The sequence below is a fragment of the Puma concolor genome, chromosome C1 (assembly GCF_028749965.1).
Source record: "Puma concolor isolate L17-30 chromosome C1, mPumCon1.1.hap2, whole genome shotgun sequence".
Taxonomy (NCBI): domain Eukaryota; kingdom Metazoa; phylum Chordata; class Mammalia; order Carnivora; family Felidae; genus Puma; species Puma concolor.
This window is the reverse complement of record NC_141674.1, coordinates 143,045,479-143,064,487: the sequence shown is the minus strand read 5'-3', so window position 1 is coordinate 143,064,487 and position 19,009 is coordinate 143,045,479. Positions and strand designations below refer to the sequence as shown.

Here is a 19,009-nt window from a genome sequence, read left to right as displayed (position 1 = left end):
AGAAACTCCTTTCCCTTTTCTACTAGGGATAGGAGTATCTTGACCTCTTCACAGCCTGACTTCAAGATGCCACGTTTATGGTGGGGATGGGATTCCAAAGATGTGCCTTATAATTATGACTGTCTCAGGGATTGCTGGTGATATGAATAGCATCTAAGAGTGGGGTTAATGACAGAGGCAGCACTGACTGCCTGTTTTCTCTACTTTTCCTATTTTCTTGCTAGATTGTCATGCAACTAATGGGGCATAAATTCAAAAACAGAGAATTATTATTTTCTATAAGCCCCTTCACTCATCACTCTTCTTTTCAAAAGCAAAAGTTAAGAGTAACTTAATTCATTGCCTGACTCTTAGAACTTTACTTAATTTCTTCCTGAAATCAGTTTGGTGATCGTAAGAACATTAAGTATCTAATTGAAAATCTATTGTGTACTGCATGTGACTTGTTTAACTTAGATCAGTTATTTGATGTAGATGTCATTTACCTACTCTTCCTCATTCCTGCAGGGTCTATACCGAGGAGCTGGCCGGCGCACCCTGCCTACTGGATATAGGCTTCCTGTGGACACCTCTCACTTCAAACACATCAAGGACACCCGATATATGAGCAGTTATGTGAGTGGTCTCCTCATTAAGATGGGGTCTGAAGGTGGTGGGAGCACTAATATTCATTAATAGCCTACCTAATGCCCTTAGTCATACTCTGGATGCTCAACGTGATATAATGATGGGACTAGAGAAGGGGAGACAGTGTGTTTTCTAGGGTTGCTATGGAATTGGCTTGCTCCTGCTTTAGCAGTATCTGTGTAACCCAGTGGGTTAGCATAGGGCTTTTGTGGGATTGCATCTGCATGAGTCAGTTACTTCAGCTTATGGTTTATGGCTGTTAGGATACGTCTGCTTCTGTTGGCTTTAGCACAGAAGAATCCTGAACTATTCCAAGCCATATACCAGTAATGGAAGTTCGTACATGCACTGCTGATGTGTGGCAACAGTATTACCTTCAAGATACAACATCACTGTGTATTCCTTTGAAAAAGAAAGGACTTCTTGCCTTGCTGCTGGCTCTGATACTTGCCCCACTGCTTACCTTCTGTGCTCGCTTAAAAAAAAAGCTCAGAGGGGTAAATAGGCTCTCACCACTTGTAGCTTGCCCACATGTCACTGACACTAACCTTCCCTGGAATTAAAAGTTCCATATTGGAATGGGATGCATTTACCCTATGGAAAAGCCTAGGGAAGTGTTACTATGTCTGTGACTCTGGCCTGCATACCATACACACAAATCAACCATCAGTCGAAGAATACACCATCTCTTCCATGTTGCCCTTTAGAGTCCTGGGAATCAAACTTGCTGGCCAGGTAGGGTCCAATAGCCAGGGGCCCAAAAATATGGTTTCCAAAGCAGAGTCACAGACTGAATAATCTAACATGTCATTTTTTTAAATCAGTCTGTAAGGCCATTCATCAGTCTTAAAAGTAGTCTCTTATGTCTTCTTTGCATTTTCTAATTCCCTAGCTGTACTAGGGCTAAAAATACAGGGTTTTTTCTTGTATTTTTCTTTCCTGCCTATAAACAGATCTATCTAGGCAACACTGAATTTTATTCCTTTCTGGACCTGGCTTTATTAGCAAACAAAATAATTTTCAAGACTCAAATTACTATAGAAATTTTGTCAAGGACTTTTCCTTATACTTAATGCTTAGAGAGTAATTTTCAAATGAAAGTGACAGCTCTTTTCTATTTGAGAAGTATAAAGCTACTCTGTGCTTACCCATCTGTGAACTCATTCTGACTTTGCTTTTGCAGTTCAAGTACAAAGAAGTTTATGAACACATCAAGGCAAACGGATATACACTTGGTCCCAATGACGTTCCATTTGTCCATGTCCGGAGGGCCAACAATGTTACCAGTGAGGTACTGTGAATGCGGATTCTGTTGGGCAAAGACTGAGTTTCAAAGACCATGGCTTTGTTTGAAATGCATTAAAAGTTATTTATATTTTAGCTATAAATTCACACATCAGCAAGGAGTAAGAGAGCCCTTTTAGTTACCATTTTGATACTGGTATCCATTGGCAACATTTTTCTATATTTGCTGATGCCATTGTACAGATCCAATTTATAGATTATAATGCAAATTAATTCCTTTTTTGACATTTATATACAAAAAACTTTAATAAATTTGCATTTTAGTCTGACTCATGACCCTGGTTTTCTACACAAATGATTGGTTTGTATATCTGATCCTATCCAATCATCTGATAGAATGTGGAAGGTTTGGTGGTCAAAATTCTTCACCTAAATAAGATAAATACCATTTTCTCTTTTTTCCTAATCCCGATCACTTTTTTGTGTCCTTAATCACCCTTCTCATGGCTCTTTATGTAAAATATTTGCTGATTAGTCAATGGCTGCCCTCATCTTCCTCCACTAAATAACTGGAATGGTTTTTCCTCCAATGTAGAGACTGTATCGACAATTGTACCATAAACTGAAAGACAAGATTCATACAACTCCTGACACACCTGAGATCCGCCAAGTCAAGAAGACACAAGAGGCTGTTAGTGAGGTGGGTATTTTCTTAGGAGAGAGGAAAGGCTGTGGAACCCAGGCAGGAATGTCAACCATTCAGTCTCTGATGTGTGTTTCTGGGTATGTTTTTCTTTAGTTGATCTACAAATCAGACTTCTTCAAGATGCAAGGCCACATGATCTCACTGCCATACACACCCCAAGTGATCCATTGCCGCTACGTGGGAGACATCACCAGTGATGTAAGCATCTCCTAGGGATCTTTCTGACAGGCTCTTACCAAGAGGCTGTCTGCATTTAAGCCACCACTGGTCTTTGAACAGCCTTCTGCACTGAATACTTCTAAACTGAATATACAACTTGGAGGCGAAATTGTGTAGAAGTAGGACCACACATTTCTCCAGCTATGAAAACAGTAGTAAGAGGAACACATGAGAATGACAAAAATTGCTGACCACCATTCTGCATTCAACACTGAATCATTACCAGCTCCTCACCATACATGACCTCTGATCCTAGGTCCTGTTTATATTATCTTTCTCCTGCTCATCCCCACTCTCACCCTTTTTAGCAACTTCCTTCTACCATTTTTTTTCTCCTTAAATGTTTCCTTCTCCTAAAAGGCCACTCCATTCAGCCTATGCGTTTCTCCCATCAATATAATAATAACATAATACTCCATTCTCTCCTCAGCTCAGAATTAGAGATTAAATTTTAAAACCTGTGATTCATTTGGGTGCACGCAAACTGAGAGTTTTCAACCAGGTAGATGCATTCAACCAAAATGAAAGATATATCAATATAAAAAGTGTCACTATATCTTCTTTGTTCCTGGTTTACATTTACTCACAGCCTGCTATATTTCTGTTTCTGTGACACAGATTAAATATAAAGAGGACTTGCAGATTCTCAAGGGACTGGGCTGCTTCTTGTATGACACTCCCGACATGGTCCGCTCCAGGCACCTGCGCAAGCTCTGGGTGAGTGCACATCTTCACAACACACGGCTACCCCTGGACAGCCTCCATATGTCTCATTACCAGCCTCAAGGTCCTAGACAGAAAGACTCTTTGCCTGCAGCTACTTTTAAGGGTAAATTTACCATTAACCAATTTGAATAAGTCATGACCCACTTAAGATGCCATGTGTAAGAGGTGATGAACTCAATTAAATGACAGTTGTCTTTGTTCCTTCCCCGGGAAGACATCCAGGACACGTGGAAGGCCTGCTCACATTGCACATACCAGCATTTGAGAGAGAATTATATGACCACGACACGCAGTTCCTTAAATGACTAATTAACTTGTATTTCCATTGTTTTTTTTTCTCTAAGTCTAATTACCTGTACACCGATAAAGCAAGGAAGATGCGAGACAAATACAAAGTGGTTCTTGACACTCCAGAATACAGAAAAGTACAGGAACTGAAGACACATCTGAGTGAGGTAAGGATGCTGAACCGATCACTATAAGTGACTTGTTCTTCCGGTGACTGTTTTTCAGGCAACTACACTAGGCAAAAAAATCTCCACTCTGCCTTTAATTACAGACATGTCCATCATGTCTAAGCAAGTCAACTGACCTCATTTTGCCTCAATTAACTGATTTTGTCCCCTTTTGATGAGGCTGTTGATACTTGACTACCTGTGACTAGGGCTGCTGAGAGTTCACATGATTTTATAAATTAGAAAGGTCTTCTGTCTTATGCTATTGTTGCAGTCTCCAAACTGAATTTATTTTAAAACTATCTCTTTAATCCCTGCTATCAGAAACTCTGAACACAGCACTGCCATTTGAAAAGTCTTAAATGGTTCCCTGCTCTGCTGCCCACAACAAATTCCAAACTACTATGTTGTTTCATTTTCGGTTGGCACTGAGACTTCTGATTTATTATAAACAGTTGTGCATAGATATCTCATGCTCTCACCTGCATACTTGGTTCAGTGAGGGTTGGACCCCATCTGATTTAGTTGTGTATCCCATAGTGCCTTGCTGCCAGTGACTAAATGTGCTTTGTAAAGATCAGGGCATTTCACAAATGTAAATGGTTTTTCTTATTATAGATGAATTGGCTGTTCTCATTCAACTTTCAGTTTGTCTTGTGGCCTCATCAGACTTCACCGAGCTAAGCCACATGTTAGCGGTCAGGCCACTTCGTTGACTCCCCATTCTCAATAGTTCTGATGCTGCTAATTAGGAATCACTTATGCTCTTAGACCTTGAGATGTCCTGGCAAACCAAACATTGCCCTCAGAGGAGGGGATGTGCAGCTTCCTACACTCCTAGTGAACTAGAGGCAGAGGATGATTAATTCTTTAGTTATTGCAAATGCTACATTGAGTGCATTTGCTTTCCTGAAAGCTTACCTGTGTTACTTCACCCGGCACGAGCACTTTTCCGGGAATGCTTACGTTCTTCTGTCTCAGCAAAGTTGTGCTTCTCCACCCTGGCAGAGTATCAGGATCACCTGGGAAATGTTTCTAAACTACCCTTGAGTGGGCTCTAACTCCTCAGCCTCACAGCAAACTTTCTGATTGTCTGTGTCTGGGCATCTGCATGCCTTTAGCTGCTCCAAAATGATTCTAACATGCAGTCAGTGTTGGAAACCACTGCTTTAAAGTATCCCATCTGTCCTCCAGCTACCACATAATAAAACATAGTTTGGTAACTTAAACTGCTTATTGGTATCTCTGAAATACCTTTATTTCTCTTGGCTGTTTGGATTCAGAATTATCTAAAACTTTAATTTCTCCTTTTCCTAATTCCTATTGGGATTTTCTGCATCTTATGCATCAACACTGAGGAAAAAGAATAGATATCCTTCAGTAGTTCATTTCCTCCCACACTTGCCTCACCAGAAGAATGACGTGGGAATGATAAAATATTGACCCACCTCTTCAATTTTTGAAAGAGTTTGAGAAGGATTGGTGTTCATTCTTTGAATGTCTGGTAGAATTCATCAGTGAAGAATGAATTCATCAATGCAGAATTCATGCATGCTTTTGATCTTGGACTTTTGTTAGTTGGGAGGTTTTTGATTATTGATTCAATATCCTTACTAGTAATTGGTCTGTTTAGATTTTCTATTTTATCATGATTCAGTGTTGGTAGGTTGTATGCTTCTAGGAATTTATCCATTTCTTCTAGATTGTCCAATCTGTTAGTGCATAATTGTTTATAGTAGTCTCCTTTATACTTTGTATTTCTATGATATCAGTTAAAACATCTTGTCTTTCATTTCTGATTTTGAGTTCTTCGTGAGTCTAGTGAAAGATTTGTCAATTTTGTTTATCTTTTCAAAGAACCAGCTCTTTCACTGATCTTTTCCATTATTTTTTTAGTTTGTATTTTATTCATTTCTTCCCTGATCTTTATTTCCTTCTTTCCACTAACTTTGGCCTTCATTTAGTCTTCTTTTTTTTTTATTTCCTTGAGGTGTAAAGTTAGGTTGTTTATTTGAGACTTTTCTTGTTTCTTAAAGTGGGTATATATTGTTATGAACTTTCCGATTACAACTGCACCCAGAGACACCTGGTTGGCTCAGTCAGCTCTTGATTTCTGTTCAGGTCACGATTTCATGGTTCATGGGATCAAGCCCTGTGTTGGGCTCTGTGCTGATAGTGCAGGACTTGCTTGGGATTCTCTCTCTCCCTCTCTCTCTGTCTCTCCCTCTCTCTCTCAAAATAGATAACTTATGGGGCGCCTGGGTGGCGCAGTCGGTTAAGCGTCCGACTTCAGCCAGGTCACGATCTCGCGGTCCGGGAGTTCGAGCCCCACGTCGGGCTCTGGGCTGATGGCTCAGAGCCTGGAGCCTGTTTCCGATTCTGTGTCTCCCTCTCTCTCTGCCCCTCCCCCGTTCATGCTCTGTCTCTCACTGTCCCAAAAAATAAATAAACGTTGAAAAAAAAAAAAATTAAAAAAAAAATAAAAAAAAAAAAAATAGATAACTTAAAAAAATGCGTAAGTTTTGGTATGTTACATTTTCATTTGTCTCAAGATATTTTTTTTTATTTCTCTTTTGATTTCTTCTTTGACCCATTGTCAAAGTTGTTGTTTTGTATCTGTTGTTGTTCAGTATATTATTTAATCCCTACGTATATGTGAATTTCCCAGATTTCTTCATGTAATTAATTTTTAGTTTTATTCCATTGTGGTTGGAAAAGATGCTTGACATGATTTCAGTCCCCTTAAATTTGAGACTTGTTTCGTGGCCTAGCATGCAATCTATCTTGAAAAATGTTCCATGTGCACTTGAGAAGAATGTATATTCTGTTGCTTTTGGATGGAATGTTCTATAAATATCTGTTAAATCCATCTGGTCTACTGTACCATTTAAAGCCAATGTTTCCATATTTATTTTCTGTCTGGATGATCTATGCATTAAAGTCCCCAAATATTATTGTATTGCTGTCTCTCTGTTTAGGTATGTTAATATATGCTTTATATATCTAGGTGCTTCTGTGTTGGGTGCATATTTACAAATGTTATATCTTCTTATTGGCCCCTTTATCGTTATGTAATGCTCATCTTTGTTTCTTATTGGTCTTTGTTTTAAAGTCTGTTTTGTCTCATGTAAGTATAGCTACTCCACTTTTCTTTTGGTTTCCATTTGCATGGCATATCTTCTTCTGTCCCTTCACTTTCAGTCTCTGTATGTCCTTACACATTAAGTGAGTCTCCTGTGGGCACCTGGATGCTTCAGTTGGTTAAGCATCTGACTCTTGATTTCGGCTCAAGTCATGATCCCAGGGTGGTGGGATCAAGCTGCATGCCAGGCTCTGTGCTGAGCAGGGAGCACCTCCCCTGCTCACATGTGTGTGTACACACTCAACTCACACAAAAAAAATTAAAAAATAAATAAGTGAGTCTCTTTAAGCAGCATATAGATAGATCTTATTTATTTATTTTAAAGTTTATTTATTTTGAGAGAGAGTGAGAGGGAGAGAGCACAAGCAGGGAGGGGCAGAAAAAGAGGAGGAGACAGGGAGAATCCCAAGCAGGTTCTGCTCTGGGAATGTGGAGCCAGATGTGTGGCTCAGTCTCATGACCATGAAATCATGACCTGAGCAAAAATCAAGAGTCAGATGCTTAACCAGCTGAGCCATGCAGGCACCCCAGTAGGTCTTGTTTTTTAATCCATTCAGCCACTCTATATCTTTTGATTGGAGAATTTGGTCCATTTACATTTAAAGTAATTATTGATATGTATGTGCTTATTGCCATTTTATCAATTGTTTTCTGGCTGTTTTTATAGTCCCTCCTTCTCTCTTTCTTCTCATCTTGCTCTCTTCCTTTGTTCCTTTGTGGTTTGATGACTTCTTTTAACAGTATGCTTATTTTTCTTTCTTTTCATCTTTTGTGTGTTCCTTATAGGTTTTTGCTTTATGATTATCATGAGGTGACTTATAGCAACTTATATTTATAGCAGTCTATTTTAAGTTGATGACAACTTAAGTTTGATCTCATCGTAAAGGTCAACATTAGTACTTCCCATGTTTTATGTTTTTGATGTCACATTTTACGTTTTTGTTACGTGTATCCCTTCCCAAATTGTAATCATAGTTATTTTTACTCCTTCTGTCTTTTAACCTTCATACTAGTTTTATAAATGATTAATTCACTGTATTTACCATATATTTACCTTTTCATTGAGATTTATTTTTCATGTGTTCTTATCACTAATTAACACCCTTTATTTTCAGTTTAAAGAAGTCTCTTTAACATTTCCTATAAGGCTGCTTTTAATGGTGATGAACTCCTTTAGCTTTTGCTTGTCTAGAAAACTCTGTCTGTCCTTCATTTCTGAATGATAACTTTGCCAGGTAAAGTATTCTTTCAGCACTTGAAATATATTGTGGCACTCCCTCTGGTCTGCAAAGTTTCTGCTGACAAATCTGCTGATACTCTTATGGGGGTTCCATTGTATGTAACATGTTGTTTTTCTCTTGCTTTTAATAGTTTCTTCTTGTCTTTAACTTTTGACATTTTAATTATCATGTGTCTTGGTGTGGGTTTCTTTGGGTTCTTCTAATTTGGAATTCTCTGAGCTTCCTAGATCTGGATGTCTGTTTTCTTCTCCAGGTTAGGAAAGTTGTCAGCCACTATTTTTTCAAATAAGATTTCTTTCCATTTCTCTCTCCTCCTTCTGGAAGCCCTATGATGCAACTTTTAGTCCATTTGATGCTGTCCCACAAGTCCCTAAGGCTATCTTCACTTTTTTTTTTCATTCTTTTCTCTTTTTGCTGCTCTGATTAGGTGAATTCCACTGCCTTGTCTTTGAATTGACTGATTCTTTCTTCTGCTTTATCTAGTCTGCTGTTGAACCCCTATAGCATATTTTTCAGTTCAGTTATTATATTTTTCAGCTCTGTGACTTCTATTTGATACTTTCTTATATTTTCCATCTTTTTGCTGACATTCCCACTGTGTTCATTCATTCTTCTTTCCAATTTGGTGAGCATCTTTATGACTGTTAATTTAAACTCTTTATCAGGTAAATTATTTCCATTTTACTAAGTTGTTCTGGGTTTGTTTTTATTTTTTTAGTTTTATCTTGTTCTTTCATTTGAAATATATTTCTCTATTTCTTCATTTTGTTCAACTCTCTGTGTTAATTTCTATACAATAAATGAAGCAACTACCTTTCCCAGTCTTTAAGGAGTGGCTTCATGCTGGAAGTGAAACTTGTTATTCAATCATGTTTCATTTCTTGGTTGTCTCTCAAACCTTCATGCTTGGGCAAGTAGCCTATTATCTTTTTAATAGCTCCCAGTAGTTGAGGATGTGCTACCACCACCCAATGTCCCAAAGGGAAGGATCTTAGCATCTAGATTTAAGCTGCTTGGAAGCCAGACCCCCAGGCATCAACTTTTAAATGTATGTAAATACATACAGTCCTAAGGGACTTCAAGCATAAACTCTGCTGGCCACCAGAGCCAGACAATCTGGAGTTGTCTCCTGGCTGGTGGTCATAGAAACTGGGACCCCAGACAAGCATATACATTTTTTTCTAAATGAAACCAGCAAGCTGGAGCAAGGCAAAGGTAGAGAACCAATATGGCATCCACAACCTATGTTCCTTGTTAGCAGCTCTATAAGCTACTAAGTGTGTGTCAAACCTAAAATCTACCCCTCAGGCCAAAGATTCAGGAAAAGGAAAAAGGCCTTCTTCATAGAAAGACTAGGAGTATGCCTCAGTCTCTGCCCTTGGGGTGGTAGCCTACCAAGAACTGTCTTTCCGATTGTCATAGTCCTGTGGGACCCAGGAATGCAAGCCTCCCAGGCTACTAGTGCTAGGCAGTCAAGGGGTGTCCCCTGCTTGGCAGCTGCAAAACCCAGGCACCAGCTGTGTAAAAAGTTTCCCTCCAGGAGATGCTGGTGCTCTGAAGCACAGTGGAGGGTGAGCATAAAGATAGCACATGCCCTCTAAGATCTCTGAAAAGGATTATAGTCAGCTCCAAGATAAATTTTTAGTTAGAAGCCTACTCCTCAAGCTATAGTCATGATGATTAGCTAACAAGTCTTTACTGAAAGAATGAGGTCCCGGGTCTGTTGTCTTTTGCTGTGCCTGGGGATGGTAGCTATTTAGGAACTTTTTCTCCATTGGTTAAAGTCCTATGAGACCAATAAGAGTAGGCCCTACCAGCCACTAGACCTAGATGGTATAGAGGTGTCTCCTGGCTGCAAAGATTAGGCTCCCAAAAAAGGCTATGAGCTCCTTTCTGGGTGACCCTGCTTATAACAGTCCCATGGGACCAGAAACACAAGTTCCCCTGACCTTCAGGGCCAAGTGACCAAGAGGTGTCCTGAAAATGGTAGCCACAAATATTGGAATGAATGAAATCTTGTCATTTGCAACAACTTGAATGGACCTCAAGGGCATTATGCCAAGTGAAATAAGTCAGAGAAAGACAAATACCATATGACCTTTCTTATATGTGGAATCTAAAAAAAAAATTATATGTATATATATATGTATATGTGTGTGTGTGTGTGTATATATATATATATATATATATATATATATATATATATATAGTGGGCACCATAGGTGGGGAGAAGTGAGAGGGAAAAATTTAGTTTAAATAAACTGAATTAAAAAAAAAATACTGATCCAAGCCACTATTCTGTATTTGGAAAATCTTCAGTAGAACCTATAAATCTGTTTTAATAAGGACTTTGGGATATTTTAGGATCAGGAAAATTTCATAAATATTGTCTGAGTAAAAAGTTTGATGGCAAAAGGAAGTTCAAGTTCTTGACTTTTGAATTGTCTGAGTTGTATAGACTTTTGACTTTTTATACATTGTAATACTAGGAAGCAGGGATATTGTCCCAAGAAGCATGAACAATGCATACCTAAGTATAGGGGAAAGAAAGGACAAAGAAAATTATAGAAATGGCATGGGAGAGTTGAATTTTTGTCCCAGATTTATTTCCCAGTTTGCCTCATTATATTAAATTCCTTCAACATTTATCAGAGGACTACTATCTTTCAGATCTTTTATCCAAACACATGGTGATTAAAAAAAAAAAAAAAGATAGAGCTGAGTCCCTGCATTCCATGGGCTCATAATGTGTGAAAAGAAACAAACATCAATATGATAAATGATATCCTGTAGGGATAATCAAGACAGTATGGATTCTAGGAGCTTTCCAAGCAGATAAGAGTGGGGGAACATTCTAAGCAGAAAAGGCAGTATATGAAAATGGCCATCATCAGTTCTTGAAGTTGGAAATAGTTTCAAATAGCACAAAGGAAGTGTAGAAGAATGTTAGGAAAAGAGACTGGAAACATAGGCTAGAAGCCAGCTTATAAAGACTCCAGGGCTCTATCTTAATATTGGACTTGAGGAAAAATCATTGAAGAATTATTTATGAGCATTAATAAAATCTTCTCAGATTTGTGAAAGATGAATAAGCCATATGGAATGGTCCAGTGAGAGACTTAGGAAGGTGTTTTAGGAGGCTCTTGAGGATGTGTAGAGAAGAAATGATAAAGGAGGCTGAACTAGGGCACTGGCTGTGAGAAAGGAGAAAGTGGATCAGACTTAAAGGATATCACAAAGTTAGGAGCCCAGGATTCATGACCATTTATTGTGGGAATAAGGGAGAAGTTTAAGATGACTCCTCAAGTTTCTGTCCTACATGATAGAGATCAAGGAGCCATTTAGCAAAGTAGAGAAAACAGGTGAAGAAGCAGGTTGGGGCTGGAGATGGTAATATAAAGAATGCCACGTTGAACATGGTAAGTTCAGGACATTGTTGAAAATTTGGGTCTGGCTCAGGAAAAATAATGGATATATAGACTTAGAAATCCTCAATCTCAAATTGATGATTGAGGTCATAGATACAAATGAGGTTATGCATGGAAAATACATAGGGTGAAAGAGGCCAACCCTGACTCCAGCTAGTGGCAGCTAGGGCAGAACCATAGAAGGAAGCCAAGGAGTGCCTTGAAAGATAGGAAGCCACTTAGAATGCTGGAGGCAGAAAAGAACACTTTCGGGAATGAAACTGCTGAGCAGTTTTAGTTGCTACAGAGAACTGTTTCTGTATTTGGCAGTCGTAAAGTTTTTGGTAGACCTAATAAGAATGACTTCATTGGCGTGTTTGGGTGCAAGCCAAACTGTTGCCTTGAGAAATTAATCAAAAGAGAGAAAAAGAAGAAATACATAGTATTTCTTGGCTGTGAAAGACAGAAACAAGGTCGTCAGTAGAGATTGGAAAAGGCTTAGTGAAAGGGAAGGGACTGGAATTTGTTAGCAGATGAAGGGGGAGGGCTGGAGAAACAGGAAGGTTGAAGGTGTAGAGGGGAAGGGTATAATTAATTGCTAGCACAGACTTCTAGAACGGAACAGGCGAGCATAGGACCAAGAACACAGTAGGAGGCTTGAATCTCGAGCAGGTTATAGAATGTCTTATTTTGATACGAGGGAAAAAAAAAGGAGGGCTAGGGAGGTAAATAAATTATTGGTTTATTGGGCAGAAACTGAGATTGTTGCAGTGGGACAGGCCCTGATTTCTTTATGAAGTAGGTAGTAAAGGCATCTCTCAGCAGAGAACATAATGTGTCAATGAAGCAGAAATAACGGTAATGACTTTTATGTCCAGCTGGTGTACAGAGCTGCAGGCAAAAAGCAGAAGTCTATCTTCACCTCAGTTCCTGATACGCCTGATCTTTTAAGAGCCAAGAGAGGACAGAAGCTTCAGAGTCAGGTAAGATTCATAAACCTACAGCGCTGGCAGCACGGGGGGTGGTTATGTGTGGCTGACCACTCCAGGTCAGTGCAGCCCCTCACACTTGGTTGTCCTTGATAAAGCCTAATGGCCCTTAACTTCAAGAAGTAGTTTTCTTTTGGGCCATCATAACTGTGGTTGTGTTTTACATAAACAAGTAATCCCATGTCTACTTTTCTAAGTTCTATGCAACTTTTGTTATTGGATGAGTGATCTATGGACTAAACTGCTTGATTCATTCAGTAGGACCTATCTGATGTTCATGACAAATGAAACCACAGTGTATGCATTCAGATGAAAATGGGGAAAGAATGTGTTGAGGGCTTTGCCAGAACCTTCTCATTCTCCCCTTGGCATTCTTTATCACGGGGATTTAGATTGGGCCACACCCAACAGTAAGGGTATTAGGTAACTAGCATGTTGTACACATATTTCCAAATGTGAAACACAGAAATAAAAGAACAGAAATACATATGATAAATAAAAAACCAGGACAACAATAGGTAGACATGGCCCTCCCATTTAGTGGGTAGAAATGAGTGAAAATAACTGGATACTAAATAATGAATGTTTTATCTCTATCACATCTGATCCCTATTCTCTGATTAGTATCTGTATGTTGAACTTGCCACCAAAGAAAGACCCCATCACCATGCTGGAAACCAGACCAAAGCCTTGAAGCACGCTAAAGATGTAAAGGACATGGTCAGTGAGGTAAGTTGGGAATTTGGCACCAAAGCGCACTGGGTTAAAGAAAAAAAAAAAAAAAAAGTATTCCCTTAAAACCTTCACTTGCTGCCTCTGATCAGAGAGCACACTTCTATAATTGTGCTCAGCAACATTAAAACACGGAAGGTAAGCTATTCTCTTATTGAGCCCGATACAGCATGTGTCTAGGCTGGATCTGTGATGTGGTTATGAACTGGGAAGGATAAAAACACTTGAACTTACATTTGTCTCTTTTTTCCATCTTTATGTCTTAGAACAAGTACAAGATTCAGTATGAAAAGATGAAGGACAAGTACACCCCCATTCCAGATACGCCAATCCTCATCAGAGCCAAGAAGGCCTACTGGAATGCCAGTGATGTATGCATCCCTTTCTTCTTTTCTTCTGTTATGACAGGGACAGCCCAGGTCATCGTACCTAAGAAACAGAAGATATTACAGTCATCCATACTTCAAAGACCTGGCCCACAACATGGGTCATGAGAACAACAACACTGAAACCACAAAAGGGCATAACTAGTATCAGTCAGGCACAGTACTTAAGAATAATGCTGAGAGATGCTAAAAGCCCCTTGTTCTTCTCCTTGCCCTTCTGGACAAAACTATGACCTTTTCTAATAATTCTCTGGTAGCATTTTCAGGGATACTTGACAACTAATTGTTACTTGTCCATAGCGTCATGGTCTTGGAATCAGCCAAACATGGTTTCAAATCCTGTTGCTGTCACTTGCCCACTGTATGACTCTATGTTATTTACTTAGTTTCTCTGAGACTCTGTTTTCTTATATGTGAAATGAGGATAATTAGACAAAACAAGGTAATGTACATAATATTCCTGGTGCAGTGCTGGGCTCTTAGTTGACACTCAGAAAACATTTGTTCCCTTTCTTCTCTTGACCACCTAAGTCATGAGAATGACACATTCATTAGTATTAGGACAGATTTTCATTTCCCATGCCACGTGATCAAGGACGTGACTAGCTTTTAATGGTAATGGGATTACCTGTTAATAAAGATAGGAAATTAATCAGCTCAACGTAGGTAACCTGTTCTTATCAGTTTTGTATCTCAGAGCCCATCTGCAAATGCATTGCACCCATTACCAGAACCAGAATCCTGGAGGATTGGGCATATTGGGACATAAACTCAGGCAAAATCTCAAGCAACCCTATAAGCCCTCAATTTAAGAATATTGCTCTAGGATTTCAAGGCATCTTAAAGTCATTACAGTGATCTCTAAACAGAAATGTGAAAGGATACAGCAAATTGAAACAATATCTCAGTTCATTTAGAGCTGAAAGGAGTTTGCTAACTGGACTAGCCCCTTGGCTCCTGACCCTTTGGGATACCTCAGGTCCCACCCCTGGTGTACAGTTGCACAAGATCCAATGGCCCGATAAATGGGCTGAGCATCTAATGCCAGCATCTCCTAAAACATCCAAAGTAATTAGCATGCTCTTCACTAAAGGTAAAATGCCCATAGAAGTGGCCTAGGTGTTGCTCAGCCCTGCAGCGTACCAACATACCAAGGCACTGGTTTTACACTCTAGGGGTCCAGGGGCAGAACATTTTGCTTAAAATATAAGCTAAGAAAGTCATATACTACCCTCAAAATCTATCCCCTAGGGTATTTTTAGTCGTCTTGTGACATCCTCATCTTTATCACTTCAATGTTAGCTGTTGAATATGAATTTGAACAAGCCCACTCTACATCACCACTCTCTGGGAGTGGTCGCACAGTGAAATTGGCCCCCAAGGCTCATTATGCCCCAAATGGACAGCCCACCCCTAGAACTTTCTCATACCAATGCTGATAGCTCTAACCTTTAAAACAGTCCAGTGTAACCAGGGTTGTATCTGGCATTGAGTTTGGCTTATGTATAGGTGGCTGTCCCTGCAAGTAGAGCTAAGCAATTTTATGAGATCTGAAAACTAAAGTTACAATGTCAGGAGAAAAGTCATCTTCAATTACATATTTGCTCAGCTACCCCAAAAGAAAACACTTACTTGAGATTGAAAACAGACTACTCAGAGAAGTACCCATCTTGTGTAAATGGGATGAATCTTGTGTGATATTCTTAGGTTGAAGTCAAGAGATGTTGACAGATCAAGATTATAATATAGCACAAAGATCAAGATTATACCACAAAGATCAAGATTATAAAATAAAATTTTAAGACTGCCTCATGGAGAAGGCATTTTAATACTAAGAGAAACCAAATCTTTCTCCTCTTTCCACATACATTAGTAAGTCTTGGGCTCAACAAGGCTGTTTTCTTTTTTCCTCCTCCAAATTAGCTTTTTGTTTGTTTCAGATTTAAATAAACTTCTTAAGTAGTTTTAGATGTACAGAAAAGTTGCAGTGATAGTACAGAGAGTTCCCATATACCCTACATTCATTTTCCTCCCTTGTTAATTAATGCCTTACATTACCATTGTACATTTGTCACAACCAGTGAGTTCATATTGATATGTTATCATTAACTAAATTCTATTCTCTATTCAGGTTTCACCAATTTTTTTTCCCAATGTCCTTTTTCTCTTCCAGGATGTGAAAATGACCTTTTTAATCTCTCCTAAATTTATTCAAGAGAGAAGACTCAAGAGAGTTCAAGCTGAAAAGAACTCAATTATTTAATTTGGTAGTTTTTTTTTTTTTTTTTTTTTTTACAATCTGTGTGCTTTTTCTCTTTCCAGCTACGCTACAAAGAAACCTTTCAAAAGACCAAAGGAAAATACCACACTGTGAAGGATGCTCTGGACATTGTTTATCATCGCAAAGTCACAGATGACATTAGTAAAGTATGTCCCTACTATTTCTACTTGTGTTGGGCTTAGTAATCTACCATCTTTTTTTTTTTTTTTAAGTATTCTTCCTTTCTTAAAACTCTCTAGAGAAAAGTAGACTTTTTTACATTAAAGTTGGGTAAGACTTTATAGCTGTCTTTGTGCTTTTACCATAGGTGAAATACAAGGAGAACTACATGAGTCAGTTGGGGATCTGGAGGTCCATTCCTGATCGCCCAGAGCATTTCCACCATCGGGCAGTTACTGATGCAGTCAGTGATGTGAGTTTTAAAATCTTCTGTTTTTACATATAAATTCATATTCCCGTGTGACTTATAAAATTAAACACTGAATAAAAATTGAACACTTGGCTAGATTTTAGATCTTCTATATGGATGTTTAAATCCTAAAACTCCTTGCTAAATAACTGAACTTTAACTTAGGAGAGAGAAATCTATGTTCAAATTTATAAACCTACCTGCATAATATCATATTACATGACTGGAAGTGATATGCTTCATTTAAGAAATAGCGTATTTTTGATCTTTTGATGAACAACTTCATGAATCAATGAAGACACATAACAATGCTCATCTGGAAAGAAATTTCAGCTCTCTCTCTGAAAATACAGCTGCTGAGGTAATATACTTTCTAGGAAAATATGCCCATTTAATTTGAACTGCTTTAATTAGCATTAAAAAATAAAATCTCCATGTAGAACAGTACACCATAAAATGAGCAGAAATCAGTATTAGTAGAAACTTCTGTTGAATAATTGCCTTAATACTTGAATATACGTCAGCAGTCAGAGCTGCTATTTGGCCTACCTGTATTGACCATAACCTACTGCTGTTTGGAGACAGGTTTGTAAAATTCTTTGATGATGTTCTTCTCCCAGGTAAAATATAAAGAAGATCTGACCTGGCTTAAGGGCATTGGTTGCTATGCCTATGATACCCCTGACTTCACTCTGGCTGAAAAGAACAAGACTCTCTATAGCAAGGTATGTCTACTCAAGTATAAGAGCCACCTGCATGTAACATATTCCAGTGCCCACAGAGAGAATTAGTACCGAAGAAACAACTTTTCATATGTCCATCCCTGTTCTGTTTCTAGACCCTATAGCTAGAGTGCATAGTGAATTGTTAACTCTGCTTAGGAAGTTTCTTCGTACTAACTTCACTGACTGTAGTCGCCATTTATTTGTATCATTTATTTGAATTTGATAAAAAGTCATCTCAGTATAACTCCTCATGGCCCTTTCAGAATTCCCTCCCTATTACTGTGTCTCTGAGTGACTTACCTTGTTAGAGTTGATAGTTGATATGTTAGCAAATATAAAGTGGGGTTATTTTAATCCACAAATCTGATGTGTGACTTGAAGCAAATAACTTAGTTTTTCTGTCCTCATTTTCCTATTTACAAAATAAAGCAGTTGGACTAACTTCCTCTAAATTCTAAAATAGCAGTCAACAAATTTTTCTGAAAAGTGCCAGATAGTAAATATTTTAGATGTTATGGACCACGTTCTGTCACATAGTCTTTGTTATAATTCCCTAAAATTATTTAAAAAAATATTTTTAGTTCATGGGGTCATTTCAAAGCAGATGGTGATTTAGATGTTAGTTCACCTCTGCTTTAAAGTATTATGATTATCTGATTAATTACTGGAAAATCATTTCAAATTAATGGATTAAAAATGCCCTCAAGTTCACCTGGAGTAAAACAAAATAAAATAATAATCAGTATAATATATAGAAACAAAGAAGAAACTAATTTGTATTTTTGCCTAGAATGGAAGATGGATTTGACATCCATTCAATAAAGTATGTCTTGTGGGGCTAGTGTTTAGGGTTTCCATGTGGGTATACTTTTCATTGCCTTAGGAGACAAAGTAAGTGTTCAGTAACTGCTTGTTAGCCTCCACTGAATAAATTGTCTCAGTTGTACGATAAAATAAATGACATGTCTTGTTCTTAAGGTAATCACAGCCTGCTATCAAGTAACCATGTTCTGTTTTCTCTAGTATAAGTATAAAGAGGTATTTGAAAGGACAAAGTCAGATTTCAAGTATGAAGCAGATTGTCCAATCAATAAGCATTTCAAGTATGCAACTCAATTGATGAATGAGGTATGTATGACATTATCCAGTTCACCCTATTCAGTTCCCTTAAGAAGTCTATAGAGTTATTTGATTGAAGCCCAATACATAAAATGACAGGAAAGTCCATTTAAGTATTGATTCAAGATAAAGATTTGGGCTCTTATAATGTCACCATCTGATGGGCTCTGCTAAAAGCAGAGGGAAGAAACTGTCCAGTAAATAAAACAAGTGAAGGGACTGTCCAGAGTGGTGTAAGGGTCCCACAAGCAGCATTGCCTCTGTTCGCACTAGCATAGGGCAGCACAGCCCTTTAGGTGACAAGAGGGAGGAGGTCAAGGATTTTGTTGACTAACAGCTGAACTCCTTTAAAAATGATATTGTGGGGGCGCCTGGGTGGCGCAGTCGGTTAAGCGTCCGACTTCAGCCAGGTCACGATCTTGCGGTCCGTGAGTTCGAGCCCCGCGTCAGGCTCTGGGCTGATGGCTCGGAGCCTGGAGCCTGTTTCCGATTCTGTGTCTCCCTCTCTCTCTGCCCCTCCCCCGTTCATGCTCTGTCTCTCTCTGTCCCAAAAATAAATAAAAACGTTGAAAAAAAAATTAAAAATGATATTGTGGAGCG

General features: G+C 38.6%; 1 protein-coding gene across 27 annotated transcripts in view; it reads left to right on the top strand.

Moving 5' to 3' along the window:
* Positions 1-19,009, top strand: part of NEB (nebulin) — a 214,535-nt gene that overhangs the window by 151,695 nt on the left and 43,831 nt on the right. For all 27 annotated transcript variants that reach the window (XM_086718585.1, XM_086718590.1, XM_086718583.1 and 24 more), the window contains 13 exons: positions 508-615; positions 1,811-1,918; positions 2,468-2,572; positions 2,672-2,776; positions 3,416-3,514; positions 3,868-3,978; positions 12,647-12,751; positions 13,382-13,486; positions 13,756-13,860; positions 16,198-16,302; positions 16,464-16,568; positions 17,186-17,290; positions 18,314-18,418. In XM_086718585.1, the coding sequence (XP_086574711.1) occupies positions 508-615; positions 1,811-1,918; positions 2,468-2,572; positions 2,672-2,776; positions 3,416-3,514; positions 3,868-3,978; positions 12,647-12,751; positions 13,382-13,486; positions 13,756-13,860; positions 16,198-16,302; positions 16,464-16,568; positions 17,186-17,290; positions 18,314-18,418 (1,371 nt within the window). The remainder of the gene's footprint in view (positions 1-507; positions 616-1,810; positions 1,919-2,467; positions 2,573-2,671; positions 2,777-3,415; positions 3,515-3,867; positions 3,979-12,646; positions 12,752-13,381; positions 13,487-13,755; positions 13,861-16,197; positions 16,303-16,463; positions 16,569-17,185; positions 17,291-18,313; positions 18,419-19,009) is intronic.